Here is a 19,050-nt window from a genome sequence, read left to right on the forward strand (position 1 = left end):
CCACATCAAAGTTCCTCATTTGCTCTGATTTGTGGGGCCCTTCTGGAGTTTCTATGAGGGTGGCACCTGTCTAGTCAAAAGAGCTTAATAATCTTGTACAGAAGACAGGAGAGTGACAAATGCAAGGAAGAAGGAAAGACAGACATGAAAATAAAAAGGTAACTAGTTTTCATTTTTTTGTGCTAGTACTTAGCATTTTGATATTGTCTTTATAATGTGATTTTTAATTATTTTTCACTGTATAGGTGCATGACTGTAGCATATGGTTGCAAATATGAAAAGATAACTGGAATTTTCAGTTGGTTTTATTACCTGGTTTTAACCCCTCTAAGACATTTTTAATTTTAAAAAGTTTCAATAAAAGCTTCCTGGAGAGATTTCCTCTACAGTTCTTATAATTTAATCCATACTCATCAATGAGGAAAAGCTGCAGCTGTGGAGAAATAAATAAACACCTCCAGTAATGCAATCAAGACATAGCTATATGGTACACAAGGAAGGGGAAAATCAGCAGAATGGCAAGGAATAGCTAAAGAAACTCAATTAAATAAGGGTTTGTGTAATTTTACACAACAGGAATAGCTAAAGAAACTCAATTAAGTAAGGGTTTGTGTAATTTTAAAGAATTCCTCTCTCTTTTGATATTGTCAGCTGTTCTTACCTGGGGCTGTTTCATCTTTGGAAGTTGATTTTGAAAGGTGACTTGTGATACAGAATCAGATTGGGTCAGCTTTGGTTTAGTTTAATGCCCATCTTCAATAGTGTTACCATAATTTCTGTTTAATTATGAGCAAAGTCTAATCGCAGATGAGGGAAGTGACCAAGACCTGTCTGGTTACTGGGTCAGTGTGAGCCGTGCCAGAGGAAGGGAATGTGGCCACCACGTCTCAAGGGCAGTGAAAGCAAATTCCTCATTCCAGAGGCAGCTCCCAGCCTGCTTTCCAAGGAAAGGAGGCTTTGCCACGCTCGGACTGCACCCAGCTTTCCCAGGAACTTTTGAACCTGGCGGTCAATTCCAACAGAATCCGTTGGGGGCAAGGTGCAGAGGCCTGAGATAAGCTCCAACTGCTTTTGGAAGAGAAGTGGCTGCAGAAAAGAGACCTGGTGGTGGCTTGAGAGAGGAAAGGTGGCACAGAGAGTCCCCTTCTCACTGAGCAATGGAGAACTGACACTGTGAGGGAGCTCAAAAACAACTCCACTGAGGGGGAAAATGCAGTTGGAGATATTCTTCGTAGACAAACTTCAGTCACCTGTTAAGACAAGCATTCAGGGGAAACCTGGCCTCCTTAATTACAGTGTGGCACAACTTGTGTGCTGCACCTGAGCTCTGCAGCTGCAGCCTGCCCTGCCACATGGCAGATTCTGAGCTGATTTAATTACAGACTTTTGCAAGGAGTCATCCAGACCTACTCCAGGTCAGATGATGGCTTTTGAGGGTTCTTTTCACTAACAGTTTTTACAAGGACTGAAAATGTCTGTGCCTGTGATCAAAACACCTTCTCTTTTCATTTCAACCCAAACACATTTCTACTGCCCAAAGTATGAACTGTTTTCAGCTCATAAAACTTGCACACCTAAACAACATTGCAGTTTGTCACAAACCTGGTAGGCCTGCAATGTTGTCTCTTACAAATTACTAACAGCTCATACTCATCTTCAGGGTTGTTCTCAAACCTTGTAAGAGGGAGGGAATTAATACCTGGGTTACAGATCAAAGCACCCAGGAACCTGTTATAATTGGAATTCCTGTTATAATTGGAATCTGAGGAATAGGATTTGGTGCTCCCTACATCTGTGGGATAACAGAACGCTGGCAAACCACTGAAATTTCTTGTTCTTCATCATCATGTATCTTTTACATCAAACTTCTAAGTGAAAATACCATAAAGATTCTTTAATAACTGATAACTACTGTTATCAGTTAAACCAACTTTTGAACAACTTACCTGCCCTGTGGTTCATGCTGTGCAGACTGTATGTGTAAACCCTGAAAAGAACCTGAGAATAAAACTTGAAAGCCCCACACAATTTTTAGAAATAAGTTTTCTAGTGCCCAAGCCCACAATCAGCTACTCCTTAGCATATTTTGAATGCAAAACTGGCTAACCTAAGCATACACAACCTTAACCAGCCTGTCCAGAATCTCGCAGACAGGCAGCCCAAACATGTGCAGTGCCCTGGGGAAGGGCACCAGGGGCTGTAGGGCATTTCCTCATGTGAGCACTCAGTGTCCTTCTCTTGCTCCTTCCTGATCAAAAAGTCCTTCTCCCACCTCTGAAATAACTGTTTTCAGACCATTACCTTGCCAGTAAATCATTTCAGGTCTCAAGTGCAAAGTTTCTTCTGCTCCTATGTCAAACGTTATGGTTACACACTTTTTGATGAGATGTTAGATGTACATGTTTCAGATTTATTCATTTAATCCCAGAATCTATGAGGATACATGGGTGAAAATCAAGAATGCTTGCTTATGAAAGGGAATGACTACTTTTGAACCTGTGGCTGGAATTTCTGATCACAAACACACTGGTAAATGCTTTCCTTGGATTATCCTGCTGCTGGGTCCTGGCTGCTGGCAGGCAAATGCTCACATTTTCCTGAGCCCATTCAATGTGAAACAGAGTTACAGCACAGTTCTCAATTGTTCCAGTAACTGCTGATGCAGTGGTGTCCTTGCTGCGTTTGCTGCCTCGCTGTGCAACTTTTTATGATCCAGATCTGCTCACAAACCCTGCCTCAGAGAGATTCTTCTCATGCAACTCCAACGGGAGGCAGCACCCGAGCTCACCCTCCCCTGCACTGGGCATGGACAGCTGACAGGTTTGATGGACCCACCTTGCTTCTTGTGAGCCTAGAGAATGCTGGGGCTGCTATAAAAAGCACATTCTTTGCTCAAGGGTGGGAAAAAAAAAAAAAAAAAAAACCAAAAACAACCAGAAAATAAACAAAAACCCCTCAAAAATTAGTAAGCTCAGTCCATCAGATTAAAAAAGCAGCCACTGCCCTTGATCCTCAAGTAAGCAAGATGCCTCCTGGATGCCAGGGAATGGATCACCTCTCTTCAGCAAAAGCCTATTTTTGTTCCATGTCTTCCAAGTTCCTTCCCAGGAACTTCCTTCCTTCATTCCCAACAAACCCCCAACCTGGGCCCCAGGACCTTGTCCTTTAGCAGAAAGCCATGTTTATGTGTTTCCTATTCCCAAAATCAATCCAAGGGTCTTCCCAAGCTCTTAAAGGGTTTAAGAACTTCTGTTCTTTGCTCTGTTAAAATATTTTGGCGCAAAGGCCCCCATATACTATACCTGGTAAACTTTTATTCAGTTTAAGCTGTTGCATCTGGGCATTGTGGCCTGGTGTGACACCAAGAACTCGGCATCCAGAGGAAGCAACACCTCAGGTGATGCTGCTGGAGCAGCCAAAGCATTTGCCCCAGCTCAGGAGGAGATCCATCACCAGCAATTTTCTTCCTTGTGCACTTTTTGATTGTTTTTTTATGGTAACTTCTCACGATGGCTTTGCAGACAACTTCAGCTCAAAGCATAAAGTGAACACTCACCCAAATTCTAAAAATTCTTACTGAGTGACCTGTGTGGGACTCAGCCTTGTGGGCCTGCAAAAGGAAAAAGATGGGTGCCCACGTTTAGCTGTGTGAAATTTAGAAACAGTTTAAATATATCAGCTTTTTGTTTGCAGTCCAAAGAGCAGATGGTGGTTTAAATATTTTTAAAAGGTTTGTTATGGGATGGAGCACAGACCCACAGGAATGTCTCTCACCCTGGAAGACAGCACTGTGCAGTGATGTAATTATTGGACATAACTAATTAGATGCAATTATTTTCACTACATTTTCTTGGGTTTTTTTCCTTTTAAATTTGCCTGGAGACAGGAACAAGGTAAAGTGTTGTCAGCTCTATGTTTCAAAGCCAACCTTTAACCCATTTCATCAGATAATTCCACTCTGACAGTTTTTCCCTTTGTCTGGGGAACAATTCCATAATTTACCTCTGTTAAGGAGCTGTAGGAAGTTGCACGTGTGCTAATGTACCTTGAGAGAAACACATTTTGTAAACTGCACGAGTTCCTGACTAATTCCTTCAAAAAGAACTTTCCTTTCTTCCACAAACCAGCCGAGTTTTCAAAAACTTGGAGAAGCACACCGGTGCAACATGTTAAAAACCGTGTAACCATGAATGGGGAAGGCACTCGGGTGTTTTAAAGCTCACCCGGTGTCTCGCACGGTGTTTTTGGGGCTGTTGCAGGAACAGCAGCCAGCGGTGCCGCACAGCTGGAGCGGCTCGGAACGCGCATCCCCAAAGGTGAATTCGCTGCTCTCGGGGATAAAGAGCGGCTTTCCCTGCGACAAAGGCGGCTCAGAGCGTGCTGCAGAAAACACTCACATCCCGCTGGAATGCACTGAGTGGGAATAAAGCACTGCACAGAGCTGTACGAGCCGGGTTCGCGCTGAGGTTCTTTATTGCCGCAGCCTGGTTGGTGCGGACGCGGGGAGGTGGCGGGACCCCCCGTGCCCGCCGCGGGGCGATGGGGGCGATAATGGCGATAAGGGCGATAATGGCGATAAGGGCGGCCGGAGCGATAAGCGCGAGCGGCACCCGCGCCCCGACCCCCTCTCGCGCCATGACGTCACACCCCCCTCCCCGCGCCATGACGTCACCGCGCCCGGCGCCTGCGCGAGCCCCCACCCCACTCTCGCCTCGCGCCTCCCCGGACCCCTCGAGCGGACGGTTGGGGGCGTGGCCCCCCGCGCGCGTGCGCGCGCGCCGCCGGCGGCGCCCGCCCCCGTGACGGGTTTGCGTGACGGCGGCACCGGGAGCACGCGCGCGCGCCCGCCCGCCCGCCCGCCCTTCGGTACCGCGAGCGCCTATCGCGACCGCCTGTCGCGACCGCCGCCTCTCCGCCGCCGCCTCCTCTTCGCGCCCGGGAGCAGAATCAGCGCCCGCGCCTGGGCTCCCCCCGCCCTTCCCCCCTCCCACTATTATCCTCCCTCCCGGCGCTCCCGCCCGCCCGCCCGGGAACGCGCGCCCCGCTCCCGCCCGGCGAGGGAGTGACCCGGCGCTGCCGCCCGCCCCGATCCCCTCCATGGCTCCCGCGCCGCCCCGCTGAGCCGGAGCCGCCCGCCGGGAGCCGCGGCTGAGCGCGGGAGGGAGGGGGCGGGAGGGGGGTGGGAGGCGGGGGCGTGGGGGGTGCGACACGCGCGGGGAGCGGCGGCGGCCGCGGCAGGAGGCGGAGGAGGAGCGGCAGGAGCGGGGAGTCCCGGCGCGGCCGCGGGAGCCCCGGGCGGGCGGGCGGCGCTGGGAGCGGCCGGGATTTACCGTGGTGGCGGTGGGCGCTGAGCGGCGGGGGAGCCGGGCGTCCCCGGGGCCGCCGCCTCTCGGGCTGAGCCCCCCCGCCCGGACCATGGCCGACGACGACGTGCTGTTCGAGGACGTGTACGAGCTCTGCGAGGTGATCGGCAAGTGAGTGCGGCGGGGAGCGGGCAGGGCAGGGCTGGGCTGTGCGGGGGGAGCGCTGCCCCGCGCCCCCCGCCCGCACCGGGCACCGGGATGCTCCGCCCGGGACCCACCTGAGTCGCCGCCGGCGGGTCCGTGCGGGGCGCGGGTCCCCCCCGTGGCCGGTGCCCACCGTCCTCGTCACACGGGAGGCGGAAGGGGGAGAAGTGACCCCATGTTTCCTCAGCCACCATGATTAACCACCTCGCCATCGCTCAGCCTGGCTGCAGCAAGCGGCAACCACTTCCCACCCCTTTTCTTCTCCTCCCCCCCGATATCCCATTCCTGGCACACCCATCAAGGATTGCCTCTTGGGGAAGGGAGAGGGAAGATAGCTCTCTCCGTAGATCCACCTATTCGCTGGGTGTCTGCATATTTGTGCGCCAGGTGTTGGGTTTTCCTCTTCTTTGCTGCATAATAACCGGCTTGCTAGTGGCGCTCGGGTAGTGCTCGGTTCTCGTCCAGATCCATCACTGTGGCTCGTGTGGAAATGGAGATGTACAAGGCAGGAGGAGTGCTTGGCCTTTTGAGTCTTATTATGCAACTGCTGTTAAACCGATGCTCGAGGCTTGTATGAAACCTGGGAGTTGAGGCAGCGGCTGCCGTTCCCCAGCTGCTGTTTCGGGTTACCGCTGTTGGATGAAAATGACAATCCGAGTCACCAAGAATGTGCAGAGACTCCCCCAAATCAGATGGTGATAAAGAATTAAACATGAACTCCATTCTCCCCTGCCCCCATATTTCCGTGACTGCTCAGTTTTGAAATCCGTTCTTTATTTCTTAGTCGGTCTTTCATGTATTTTCTGTAGTTGTGTCTGTGTTGCAAAAAGGACAGGGAAGATACGGTGATACTGAGACTGCCTGGTTTTCTGTGCGTCTGATTCCAAAGCTGAGATTGCTCTGCAAGCCTTAGTAGTGACACTGTTCAGTGTGCCTGGAGTTTTCTTCTTCATGATAATGGATTTTATGAGAATAATTGAGCGTGTTTTGGTTATAAACAAAGAATGTTTCCTGCATGTATTCTCTTGCCCGCTCTCCACCCTGATGCTTTTCAGTGTATGTGGAGTGCTGTCTGCTTTCAAAGCCAGGGCTAAAAATATTCCAGAATTAATCTTTTCTCAGGATTATACTGAAATGCTGGTCTTGGACATAGCAGGTGGCTTTGTTGTCAGCAGAAGTTTCAGCACTCAGTTGTGTCGTTTCACAAGACACCACCACCTTGCTCCTAACACAACTTTTAAAAATATTAAGCTCCAAGGGCCTTGTTTGCCATCATAAATGGTGTATTATTATAACTTGATGCTGTTGAGGGGCTTCTGTAGGAGCAGAACTGTTGCTATTAAAGGTGTTTTGAATGCAATTTTTGGCACACTCCTTTCACAAGTGGTTCTGTGGTGAGCACTGCAGTTCGCACTGGGATTCATTCCTGCCCGGTTGCCATTAGCAGGAAGGTGCAGTGCTCATGCATGACCGCACACCCTTTCAGAGGATGGATGATCGATTCACACGGGGCCAGATGTTTGCACATCTCCACCGACTTTTTCTTCTGAGGCTGGAGAATTTCGAAGGGAGAGCTCAAAACCGGTGGATTAGGTGTAAGCTGCACAAGTTCCACACGAGATTTAGGTATTGTAGAGAGTGTTGTGATGTAACTAGATGTAACAGATAAATATTGAATCACAGCAGCAGGGTGATGCCAAGAACACTGTAGCAAAAACAGGGTGTCTCACTGAAAATAGCAGCAGTGGTGGTGTGAAGGGCTGATAGCTGCTTGTGATTACTCAGGTTTTTCCGCACAGATGTCAAGTCCATCCATCCTCTAAAAAACCCAAACATTTAAAATATAAATACACAACTTTCATGTACAATTCATGAGTGGTATTCCTGTTTCTTTGCAGTGCTACGCAGGGATTTTTTCCAAGTGACCAGAGGTGCAGCATCTTTATTTAGTTTACAGATTCTGGCTACCACCTTGTCTGTCCATAAGAAACATCAGGAAAGCTGCTGTAGATCTGCTTCGAATTGCTCCATATGCATCTGACCAAACATCTTTCAGTGAAACGTACAGTAAATGTCTGCATGTCCCTGGGATTTGTTATTGATTGATACAGTGATTTGGTTCTTGCAGCTAGCACATCTGGCTCTCATTTGCATTTTGGACACATAAAATACTGAAATGTAATTTATCTTTCCTAAATAAGTAGTTACCACTGTCACTTAAGGTAGTAAAAGGTATTTTCATAAAGGGTGTGGGAAAGAGGTCTTTGCCTGTAAAATGTCTGAGTGTTTAGTCAAAGTTCTTATACAATTTACTAGAGAAATCAGGAGATACTTTCTTGGCTGACAGTAGACAGTCCAATTTGTTGAGGCATATTCTGATCTTCAGGATAAGCTTTAAACACTTCTAAATACAATAAACTGATAAGACTGACTTTGAGTAAATGCAGCAATAATAGCTTTTGGTGAGGAACAATTACAGGGTAGTAGTATATGAATGAATTGATGGGAATGACAATGATAAACTGTTTATTATGTGACATTTAGGGTGTTTAAGTTCTGCAAGCATGCATTTTTCATTTTTAAGGGGTGTGGGTGGAAAGAAAGGCCAGGAGGGATAGAGAGAAATTCTAATTCATGTTTTCATTAGAAGAAAATGTTAGGGGAAATCTTATTTTGCATATATTTCCAGTATACCTTTCCATTGCTGAAAGCTATTTGAAAATACAAATTGGAATAACAATCCCAATTTCTTATTGAACTTTTTAAAGCGGCATTTGTGACACTAACATTAGTCATGTATTTTTACTTAACCAGACATGTTATGTTTGAGGTTAGCATCTCTTCAACTTGGCTGACACAAACATTCTTCAGAAAGAAATAAATTGAGGATTTCTTTTTTAGCCTTCAAAAATGTGTTAACATATCTCAGGATAAGTGATAGTGATGAAAAATACAAGTGTGCCATTTTTTTTTTCTAACTTGCTTCCAGGTGACTTTGAAGAGATCCTCCCTGTGTATTGGTTGAGAAGTTCACAGTGTAAAATCTTTAAGGCTGTTCCTATGTGGATCAGACCATGTGTTTGATTGACAGCTCACAGATAGTAGTGCTAAATGTACATGTTTATTTTTTATTAGAATTTTCATTCAAAATGCTTGGAGTAGTTTATAAAACGTAGTAGGTGTAAAATTGAAACTTCTTGGCTACTCGTCCAAGGTGCAGACTGTTCTATCAGAGAAGCTCCACGTACACATAGCAGGAGTTTTCTTTATGTCAGAGAGAGAATGCCTGTCTTCAGTAGGTGTTGAATCTAGAAGAATGAGGCAAGGTTTTTATGATAGAGCCTTGTTCTGCAAGGACTTTATTTTAAATTATCTGGTTTTATGTTTCTGTACCTCTTAAGATCCATATCAGTTTATGTTAGCATTAAAGGAGAACCATAAAGATTGTCTGACCTTTCTAACAGTAGGACTTACTTAAAATTTCTCCAAATGTTTAAGTTGTAAATACAATGGGATAAAGATGATAGTTGTTTATTTGTGTTTGAAAGGGCTTTGGTCACAATTGAAGTCATTAATCCTGGGGTGCATTAGGCAGAGCATGGCTGGCAGCTGTAGGGAGGGGATCCTGTGCCTCTGCTCAGCCCTGTGAGGATTGCCTGGAATGCTGTGCCCAGTTCTGGGCTCCTCAGGACAGGAGAGACATGGAGCTCCTGGAACTGATCCAGTGAAGGGTGACAAAGATGATGGAGGGACTGGAGCATCTCACTGAGGACAGGCTGAGGGAGCTGGGCCTGTCCAGCCCCGAGAAGGGAGGGCAGAGAGGGGCCCTGATCCCTGTCAGTGTCTGCAGGGAGGGTCAGGGCATGGACCAGGCTCTGCTCTGTGGGGCAATGGGACAGGAACTGATGGCCAGGAAGTTCCATCTGAACATGAGGAAGAATTCCTTCACTGTGGAGTGGCCAAGCACTGGAACTGATTGTCCAGAGAAGGCATGGAGTCTTCCTCACTGGAGATATTCCAGACACATCTGGACACATCCTGTGCCATGTGCTATGGGATGACCCTGTGTGAGCAGGGAGGTGGGACCAGATGACCCACTGTGGTCCCTTCCAGCCTGATCTATTCTGTGACATTAATAGTCACTTAAACTACATTTTTGTATTTTTTCTCTTCTGTGTGTGGGCTGTATGTGCCATCACTGTGTGTGTAGTAGTGCAGTTGTTGGCGTTTCCCGTACCCAAGGATACCATGATGTTTGGTGCTAATGCTGTCAGAGCTTCCAGGACATTCTCTGCAATCTTGGTTGAGGCTAATCCTCTCCTGCACTACACGTGTGAGGATTTTAGTTTGTTGTCATCCCTCTTTGCTCTGTGATGGGATGAATCTCTCTGCTTGGGCTCTTCCATCTAGTAAAGAGTAGTTAAAGGGCAAGAGCCAGCAGGCATTGCTCCCTTCTCCTTCCAGACTGATAACACAGCTGGAACACCACAGATGAGAGCTGAGGATGCAAATCATGGGGCAGGGTTTATTTAGTTGTTTGGTTTTTTTCATTAAAATTTGAAGGCCTCTAGCCCACTGAAGTCAGACAAGGGGATGGTAATTGCAATTCCATCCTAAGCTCTTAGCTGGAGTTGGAAATGTTTTGGGTTTATGCCTCAGTCTGGGAGTGTTCAGGAAAAGGATGACAGAGCTTGTGGATTCCTTGTCCAAGAAATACTGAAAACTTTTAATAATTGTAATTATTGTGGTAACAAAACTATGTAGGGGTATTTTGATGGTTTCAGTGGTATTGTTTTTCATTATTGCCTCCATTTTCACTCACAGGAATTAGAATGCTGTTGACTCTCAAACATACTTCTAGTCTAGTACACTGTTGAGATTTTGCATTTCCTGTAAAACCAGTGCAAATAACTGATGGGTGTAATTAATGACAAATCAAATGGAAATGTGAAACAACTGTAGTATGTACTCACTGTTTGTAAAGGGGGGAAGGGAGTTTCTTTGGGGTATGTCAACTGATTTGTCTAGTTCAGCTTTTGAGTTTTTTAGTGCTGTTTGAAACTCTCTGTTAATAAAACATTCTTGGCTGTTGTCACTGTTACAGTACATAAGAGTAACAGATTATAATAAATATTTGATTTAAGCATGAGGTCATGATGTGCACTTCTTCAGGAAAGTAGTGGTTGATTATTTGTAGTGTATAATTGCTAGAGTATAACCTTAGGTAAGTTATTCTGCCATGGATTTTAGCTGTAGCAGTGACCCATTTCTACTTAAGAGGCTCTGCCTACTTAAGAGAAGCAGCTGAACACAGAATAGAATGAACAAACCTGGTTGCAGAGTACATTTCAACCACTACTCTCTATTTGTGCAGCTTTTTCTGATATTGATAACCAGCAGCACTCCTGTGTAGCTCCTTCTTGAGGAGGAATTCCTTTGTGGAAAGGGTTGCTAAGCATTGGAATGAGTGCCCAGGGGGTGGAGGAGTCTCCATCCCTGGAGCTGCTCATGAGCTGACTGGATGTGGCACTCAGTGCCAGCCATGGTTGAGTTGACAGGGTGGGGATCGGTCAGAGGTTGGAATTGATGATCTTGGGTTTTTTTTTTTCCAACATAAATGATTCTGTGATTCTTGTGATGTGAACAAGACAGCTGTAGTGATTGGGAAATTGAGGATTGCTTAAGAGGGGAGTTTGGAGGAACTCAATCTGGGAAAATACAAGCTGAGAAAGATTGTGCAGGGGCTTTGTAAATATGTTTATGTGTTTAAACACCCAAGAGAAGGAATCCTTAAAAGTGAGCAAACCTGAGCAGACTAGTCCTGTGTAATTTCAGCTTTCAACCTGAAAGTTTGAAGATTTTAGACCAATTCACTACTGAGATTCTGGATCAGATGTCTGTGAGAAGTTGTGGGATGAAAAAAGTGACCTTGACTTGAAGATTTGATAAATTAGGAGTTTGATCATTTTATTGAAATAGTATGAAGCTTCGGAAAAATGGGGGCCAGGCTTCAGGACCCAAGTAATTCTTGATTCAATCTTTTGAATTTCAATTCAAACATAGTACTTAAGATAAAATGCTCTAGGATAAAGAAGTATTAGGGAAAGAAGAGAGACACATTTTATGTCAACAGCCACTCACCTACTTAGCCCTCTGTGTGATACACTGTGCTTTTTTATAATCTTTTATGCAGATGTCACTACTATGAAAGGTAATCAAGCATTATTAACCTCAGTATGATGTTTCCAAAGATCATTTCTCAGAAACTTGTAGTCATATTAAATGTGTCATCTAAAGAAGGATGACTCCAGAAACGAGTGGTTGTTATAAGTAGGTATTTCATGCCGAATTGAGGAGTTGATAAAAATAACTCTCATGAATGAAGGGAGTATTTTTTTTTTTTAATATGCAGCATGACTATCAGCATGGCCAGAACTATCATCCCTACCTGTTTAAAAAATTAAACTTACTTCTTGAGATAGCATGTCAGCTATTCCCACCAAAAGAACCCCAAGGAGCTTTTATTTTTCTTTGCCTACATCAGATAAGTGTGTAAGAGGAAACCTTGGTGAGACATCTAAAGCATGGGGAGAGAGTGCCTTGAGTTCAGCATGGCTGTAAACTGAACTGTGCTTTGTGTGCCAGGTTAGTGCCTTCTCTTCATAAACTTGTGCTGCAGTCAGGGTGGGTTGCAGGGTTCCTTGGGAGGTGTCTGTTGGTGCAGGGAATGCTGCCCTTGTTGCAAACAGCAGTGCACAGCAGAACTGTGGCATTTCAGTTACCTTTGTGTTGCTGGGTATTTAAGATCTCTTTTACCAGTATCTTTTTTTGGAGGTGGAAACAGTGAAATAAGGTTAGAATAATTTTTGGAGCTTGACCATGAAAGACCTTTACATTGTAATAAGGTTTTATTTTTTCACTTCAGTTTGTATGAGAAGCAAAGTCTTTCTGGAGATATTACTAAGAACCTTTTACAGGATAAATTTAGGACTAAAAGGACTGAGGACTATTGCCTAATATATTCTCTCAGGACAGAATTGAATGTACCTTGGTTAACAAGTGCCTTGCTCTTTTATTTTCATCACTTTTTTCTAGAATAGGATAAGAAGGGGTAGCCAGCAAGTTAGTCCATATGTTGTCTTTGTTGCAGTGGGGCTGTGCTTTCCTTCCAGGCTTAGGATTTGTCAGAATTCTTGTCTTATCAATATTTTGCCAATTTCTGTTTTGACTTCACTTTTTCAGGAGTCAGTAGTTAGAACATGTTTTCAGCACCTGAAAACATTAATAGTTGATGCATAGTTCTTACAAACTCACAAAGTTCATTGTCTGTTTAAGAAGTTCTGAATATTTGCCTTCCACCAGGGATTCTAAATAGCATTTGGTTGAATAGATTTTTACTTGGCTCCTTCACCTGTTTCTTTGACTACCCAATGGGAGGCCACTGCTTGCAGCTACTCTGATTTCATTTTTAACTAACATCTCCATTTTCTTTTCTGGATTATGTGGCCATAAGCAGTTACTCCTAGCATTTAATAATGAGTAAATTTCCTAGGATATGCGAACTAAGAAAGTTGTACAAAACTGTCCTCTGAACACATTTTTTAGAAGTAAAAGCTGGGGTGTACAGGCATTTACAGTGGTTCAAAATGTGTTCTGTTCAGTTGTTTGGAAGCACTTTAAGGCAAGTTGCAAAACTAGTTTTATCTTATCAAAGTGTCAGTTCTGCTGCAACTGAGATTAAGAAACCCTTAGAATTTCAAAGTGTGCCTTTCCTAGGAACACGTTATTCTAGGGTAACTTGTGACTTCATGTAAATTCAGCTACCAGACTTTGGAAGGCAGTTGGCTTTTTGCAAGTTGAATTTTTGATCCAAAGATCACTAGGAGTAAGGAAGGAAGTCTTAGTTGTAGAGAGGTTGAGGCTTCTCAGGTACAGTCTGTAAGATATTCAGAACTTGATGAAATCTTGAAATCTTTTTCTAGATGTCTTGTTATTTGGGCCTCTGAAGTAGACATAACACCATCAAAAGAAACAGACAAACAAACAAAAAAACCCCAGAAAAATCTAAAGAACTTCTCCTAAAAGAAAGTTCAGCTTGTCCTGACCATCTCAGAACTTAGGCATGTTCCTCTGCCTCCTTTTTTCTCCCACTTTCATTTTGGGGACAGGGTTTACAACTGGAACCTTTGGCTGTGTAACTGCTTTACTTCCACACTGCTCCAGGGAAATCCTGATCATCCAAATGGAGTTGTCAGCTGCCCACTTTCTCCTCTGTATTTTGGCTCCAGATGTTGCTCCCATACTGAACAGAGGGGAGCCGGTCTGAACCGTGGGAAAGCACTCATTTACACTCAATTAGAGGGATCAATGCACCTGTAAATGGAAGGGATAGCGAGGAAGCAAGTGAGGTAATCTTATCTCCCTTCTTCAAACCACTCCTCCACCCCCCTCCTGGTTAGGAGATGATAGAGGAGGTGGGAGTGAGGGTGGCCCGTGAGGATGACAAACAGTTTAGGGAATTATGTATTAAGTGATATGATCTTTTCTACATCAGTAGTGATCCAAGCTAGTAATTTTTCCTAGAAACGAGCTTTGTGCAGCTCTTTATGTTTGCCAGGGTTGAACTTGAATGCAGCAGCAGCAGATAGGTTGTGTTTGGATGTGTTTAGAAGAGACCTGTCTGCTCAGCACTGGTCTGGCTGCATGCAGAGCAGGAACCAGGGTGGGAATTGAGGTGAAATCTGCACCTCTGTGATCCTGCAGCCTCAGCAAGTGTATCACAGTTCAGGAAGGAGAGCTGTGACAAGCCGTAGCTGTGCTGGAGGTTGTTTGTGTGAACATGGCAGTGGTACCCTTTCTCCTCCTCGTGCCCTGTGCGAGCAGTGTGTGAGGGCAGCTTGGTGACAGGAGCTGAATTCAGTGTGCTGCTGCTGGAAGGAGGAGGTGTTGCTCTCGGAGATCTTGCTCTCTTTATGTGCCATGAGTGATCCAGCCTTCCCCTGTGTACACTCCCACATTCACCTGTCTGTATGAGCCAGGTGCACCACAGAAATTGTGGTTTTTCTGCTGTTTTCACTGGCTTGACCAGACCTACAGTGCAGTCAGGGCTTGCTCAAGGTGGAAGACTCAGGGATGGAGAGAGATAAAGTGTGCAGGCACCTCTCCCCTCTTCTCACCTTTGGCAGCAGTGAATTACTATGACCATATCATCAAATGCTTTGTCAGGTTTTTCTTAAAAGTATGTTTGGGTTTTTTTGTATAATCAGGAAGTTAGCTTCCAAACCCTTTTCTGCAGTAATCCAGACAATGGTAAGGAAAGGGCAAGAAAAAAGGGAAACCGATTACATTTTTTGCGGGGAAAGGAAACATTCCAAATTAACATGCAATTATTAACACACACACAAAAAAAAAAAAAAAAAAGAATTGTTTTTATGGTTTTAATTTGTTTTTTTCTTTTTCCTATACACATATTCCTATTCCCTGTAACTAAAACCAAGCAATAACTTTACATCAGAACCTCACTTCGTTTAGGATTTTAATTGGTGACACAGCCAATTAAAATTAGGAAGGCAACTGATTCTGGCATTTTTATTTGTTGAATATTTGAATTAATTCTTTGAAGTATATTAGCTTCTGACATGGTTAGATGTTCTTCAAATGTGCATGTGCCTTGTTGGGTCCTTCAGAACATAAAAAGTTCACAGTTGAGTGTGCTCTGAACAGCCAAGTGTGTGCTTAGATGTTTGTGGGTATTTCTAATCTTTATAGAAACCAAATCCGTTACTTCTGCTTCTGGTGTGATTGTGTGCAAAAGCTCTGATAGCATATTTAGGAATGTTGAAGAAATTCAAAACCAAAGTTGTCCCGAGCCACCTATTTTCAGATTTTGTTTTGCTCTAAACTTAAATGTAAAATGTATTGTATTGATCAAGAACTTGTTTCAGTAAAAATGTCTGCCTATCTGTCAATTTGTTTTGTTTGGGTTTTTGTTTGGGTTTTTATTTCCCCTTTTTTTAGTAAAAGTTCTGTGTTAGTGCATCTGGATCAAGTTTAGATTGAAAAGTACCAACTTCCATTTACAGAAAACTGTTTACCTTTCTACAGCCCCTAAACTAGGAGTAACCTTTTTTCTTAGTGTGTTTCTGCAACTATCTTAATTTCAGACCTTCAGCATTACAGACATGACAGGAACAAAAGGAGCTTCCAAAACAGAAGGTCAGACAGAACTGTATTGCTCTGTTAGAGCTATTAGATTAAGATTATTTTTCTTACTTTTTCCTTTCTGGAGAAAGCAGTTATCTGTTGGCTGAGGTTCTCGGATGTTCAGCCCTTAAGGTTCAATTATCTTTAAAAGCATAAAGTAAACAGGGTGCTTAAAATATCAGAAGTTCTTTCCCTAATCTTAGATCTCAAGTGTGTCAATTTTTTTATCAGCTGCAGGCACTTGTAATTGTAAAGTATTCAAAACTTCCTAGCTGCCATTGAGATACACTTTGAGGATGCTTCCTCAGCTCTTGCAGATGAATCTTCTTACTTGGATTCTTGGTTTGAAGTTTTCAAAAGTTCAAGTTGTCTGTTTGCTGTGTTGATAAGAGGTGTTTTCAAATAGATTGCTGACTATAGAGTTGTTTAGTGTTGTGTGTTTGAAATACTTAAAATTTGCTCAGAACAGGGACTGGGAATTGGATTTTTGCTTTGTGAATGTGATCATCATGGGTGCTTCGTTCCCCTTCTTAGTGGGTCTGGTGATATTTAAATAATTCCATAAAACATCAGCTGTGAGTTTTGATTCCCATATTTCCTAGCCTGGTGAGTGCTTTCACAGGCACTGTGTTTTGGGGAAGGATTTTAATTTGAGTGTCCTGATTTTGGGAGGATTGCTCCAAGCACTGATGATGCAGTGGCATGGGCTGGCAAGTTCTGAGAACGTGTCCCAGGTAGCAGAGGCAAAATCCACAGCAGAATGTTGGTTTGGGTCTTCTCCATGAGCTCCAGTGTCTCTTGAGATGGTGCTTTTCAATATCCAGGATCCTTTAGGTGCTGTGTTAAACAGCAAACTCAGAAGTATAATCTGCAATTATTCTCAGGGATGCAGTTAAGCAGAAAGGGATGAAACTTCTGTGATTCTTTCCCTGAATGTTAGTTGTATTTCACAATGGGACTTAGTTTCTCATATTGCTAATGTATTTTGTAAAAATTTAAAGTGTTCCAGAAGACTAATTTGGGAAATTGTCTTCTCAAAACCCATCTGTATCCAGCTTCCCAGTATTTGTTAAAGCTGCAAAGACAAGGAAGAGTGTAAGAATAATACCTTCCTGAAATGTGGTTTCACATACATGGCTGGAACATTCAGAAATCAGTGATTTGTGAGAATATTGATGCATATTAGGATTTAAACGTGTGCTTTGCTGAAAGCTGCTTTAAAATTCTTTTTCTCATATGTGCTAAAAATTGATCTGTGATGTTTCTGCATTTAAAAATAGAGCTTTGCAGTGGTTTGTAGCTGTTCTTACTGATAGGTTTCCTTTTTTTTGTCACTGTTTGAAAAAGGATAAAAGAAAAAACAACTTGAAATGTTTACCATTTGGATAAAGCTGTAAGAATTACTCAGAACTTTCCTTTTCATTTAACTTTCCCTCTTACACTCAGATGCTAGCTTGAGACTTTGCTGCCATCTCTAGTTTCTTGATGAAATTTATCTTGAGCTGCTGTTTAGTCCTGCATTTTCATCTGTATTCTTAAAAAGACAGATTTTGGCTGGATTTCATGGCTGCTGTTAGAAGAATTTATTTTGTAAAGCTTGTATCAGTGAGGAAAATAGATGTCCCCTGTGGTTTTTTCCCCTGAGAATACATTAGGGAGTTTTTCTAAGGAGAAATATCTTGTGTTCTTAATATCTTGTATTCTTCTTTGTTTCACCTTCAGATACAGCTTTAGTTAATAAGCCAACTTTCTGCATTTTTGCTCTCGTTTTGTCTGTTAAATTTTGTAAGTCATACTCCTGTTACTGTATTTACTGTGATAAAGATGTTGGTTGGTTATTGAATACAGAACAGTTTTGGGTTTTGCTGGTCTCTTCAGTACCAGCATTTTACTTCCAGTTTGAGTGTCAATACACCTGAATGGTTTTTAAGTGTTTCTTTGCCAGTTTTCATTCTTTTAGCGTCTCCTTTGTAATGTGACACTCCTCGGTAGCTCTGCCAAAGCTTCATTCTGGATTTTTTTTCCCTTGCTTTGCCTCATATTTCTTTTCCTATCAGTGACAACTTTTCCTAACAACTTCTATTCAAAGTTTCACGTGGTGTGTTCTGGCTGAGATCTCCTTCAGTTTTGTTCATTCTCCCTGGGCTCCCAGCAGACTCTGGGATGGCTGTCAGTCACAATTTTGCTCCCATGGAAACTGGCTTGCTGCAAAATCAAACTGCAGTTCCAGTGTCTGAAACCTGAGCTAACAAAAGGTTTCTCAGAGTTACAAGAACCTTTGAAGAAGTGTCATCATTTTACAGTTTTATCTTTGAATCTCCAGCCAGCTGAGACTGTAGTGTTGAGATGCTGAGACCTGTGTTTGTTTTCTGTGGAGGGGGTGGTACAGGGTAACCTGTTCTGTTGCTGTCTCAAAGTCCTGATGACAGTTCAGGTATTTAATGTGATATTTAATGTGATTTTTTTGTTGTTGATTTGGTTGGGTTTTTTTCCCTGTAAAAGCTGTAGAGGAAAGTGCTTTTCGTTTCACAGGTTGACTTTGCCTCTGCAGCATGGAAAAACTAAAATTGTGTGGCTTCAGTGCTTCTGCCTAGAATTCAAGGAAGAGAGGTGGTTCTCTGCAGTGGAATTGTGTTCCTGAGAGCATGTGTGGAAGGAGGAAGTTTATCTGATCTCTTCTCACCGGGGGAAATAAGATCTTGGCCTGCTTGTCTTAGCAACCATTCTTCTCTACCCAGTCAGTTTCTGGGAAAATAAGGGTTTTTCAGCCACAACACTTATAAACCAAGTGTTTTATACCTAAAAAGTATAAACCTATAATAAAGTTTTAAGAGTGGAACCTGCTCCACTCTTGCCTGTATACTCTAATTAGAAGAAACCACTTTTTGTATTTTTCACATTTTCTACTTTTTCTAATCACTGTGATTTTGCATTAAAAAATGCTGCTTTTTTTTTCCCTTGTTGCTTTCTTTAGGCAACATAATGTCTTACAGGATAACTCTTGAAATCTCAGGAAAACTTACATACCTACTGCTCAAGTTAAAGGACTTCAGAAATACAAATCTCCAAGAGAAAGGAGAAAGTTGTATCTCCAAAGTCTGAAGCATATCTTGTGCAGGAGCTTGTGTTTTGTGGAAAATACTACAGCAGTAAACTCATTGGAAGAGCTGTGTGATCCTGCCCTGTTAGTATGTCAGAGCTGATACCAACACTGTATGTTGGGTTGGGTTTTTTTTTTCATTTATACACATGTAAATGGGCTGGTAAAATGCTTCATTTTTTTGCCCATTCTCCTTCATTTCTAACAAACATAAATATTACCTTCTATCCTGTCAGCTTA

The 19,050-nt window shown here is 43.4% G+C and overlaps 1 protein-coding gene across 10 annotated transcripts in view; it reads left to right on the forward strand.

Moving 5' to 3' along the window:
• The first annotated feature begins 5,342 nt into the window (after positions 1-5,342).
• Positions 5,343-19,050, forward strand: part of CASK (calcium/calmodulin dependent serine protein kinase) — a 187,651-nt gene continuing 173,943 nt past the window's right edge. For 5 of the 10 annotated variants that reach the window (XM_063181784.1, XM_063181798.1, XM_063181812.1 and 2 more), the window contains exon 1: positions 5,344-5,474. In XM_063181784.1, the coding sequence (XP_063037854.1) occupies positions 5,416-5,474 (59 nt within the window). In that variant the 5' untranslated portion in view covers positions 5,344-5,415. Of the gene's footprint in view, positions 5,475-19,050 lie in introns of all 10 variants that reach the window. The other 5 variants (XM_063181790.1, XM_063181802.1, XM_063181805.1 and 2 more) reach the window with 3 other exon arrangements.

The sequence above is a fragment of the Melospiza melodia genome, chromosome 2 (assembly GCF_035770615.1).
Source record: "Melospiza melodia melodia isolate bMelMel2 chromosome 2, bMelMel2.pri, whole genome shotgun sequence".
Lineage (NCBI taxonomy): Eukaryota > Metazoa > Chordata > Aves > Passeriformes > Passerellidae > Melospiza > Melospiza melodia.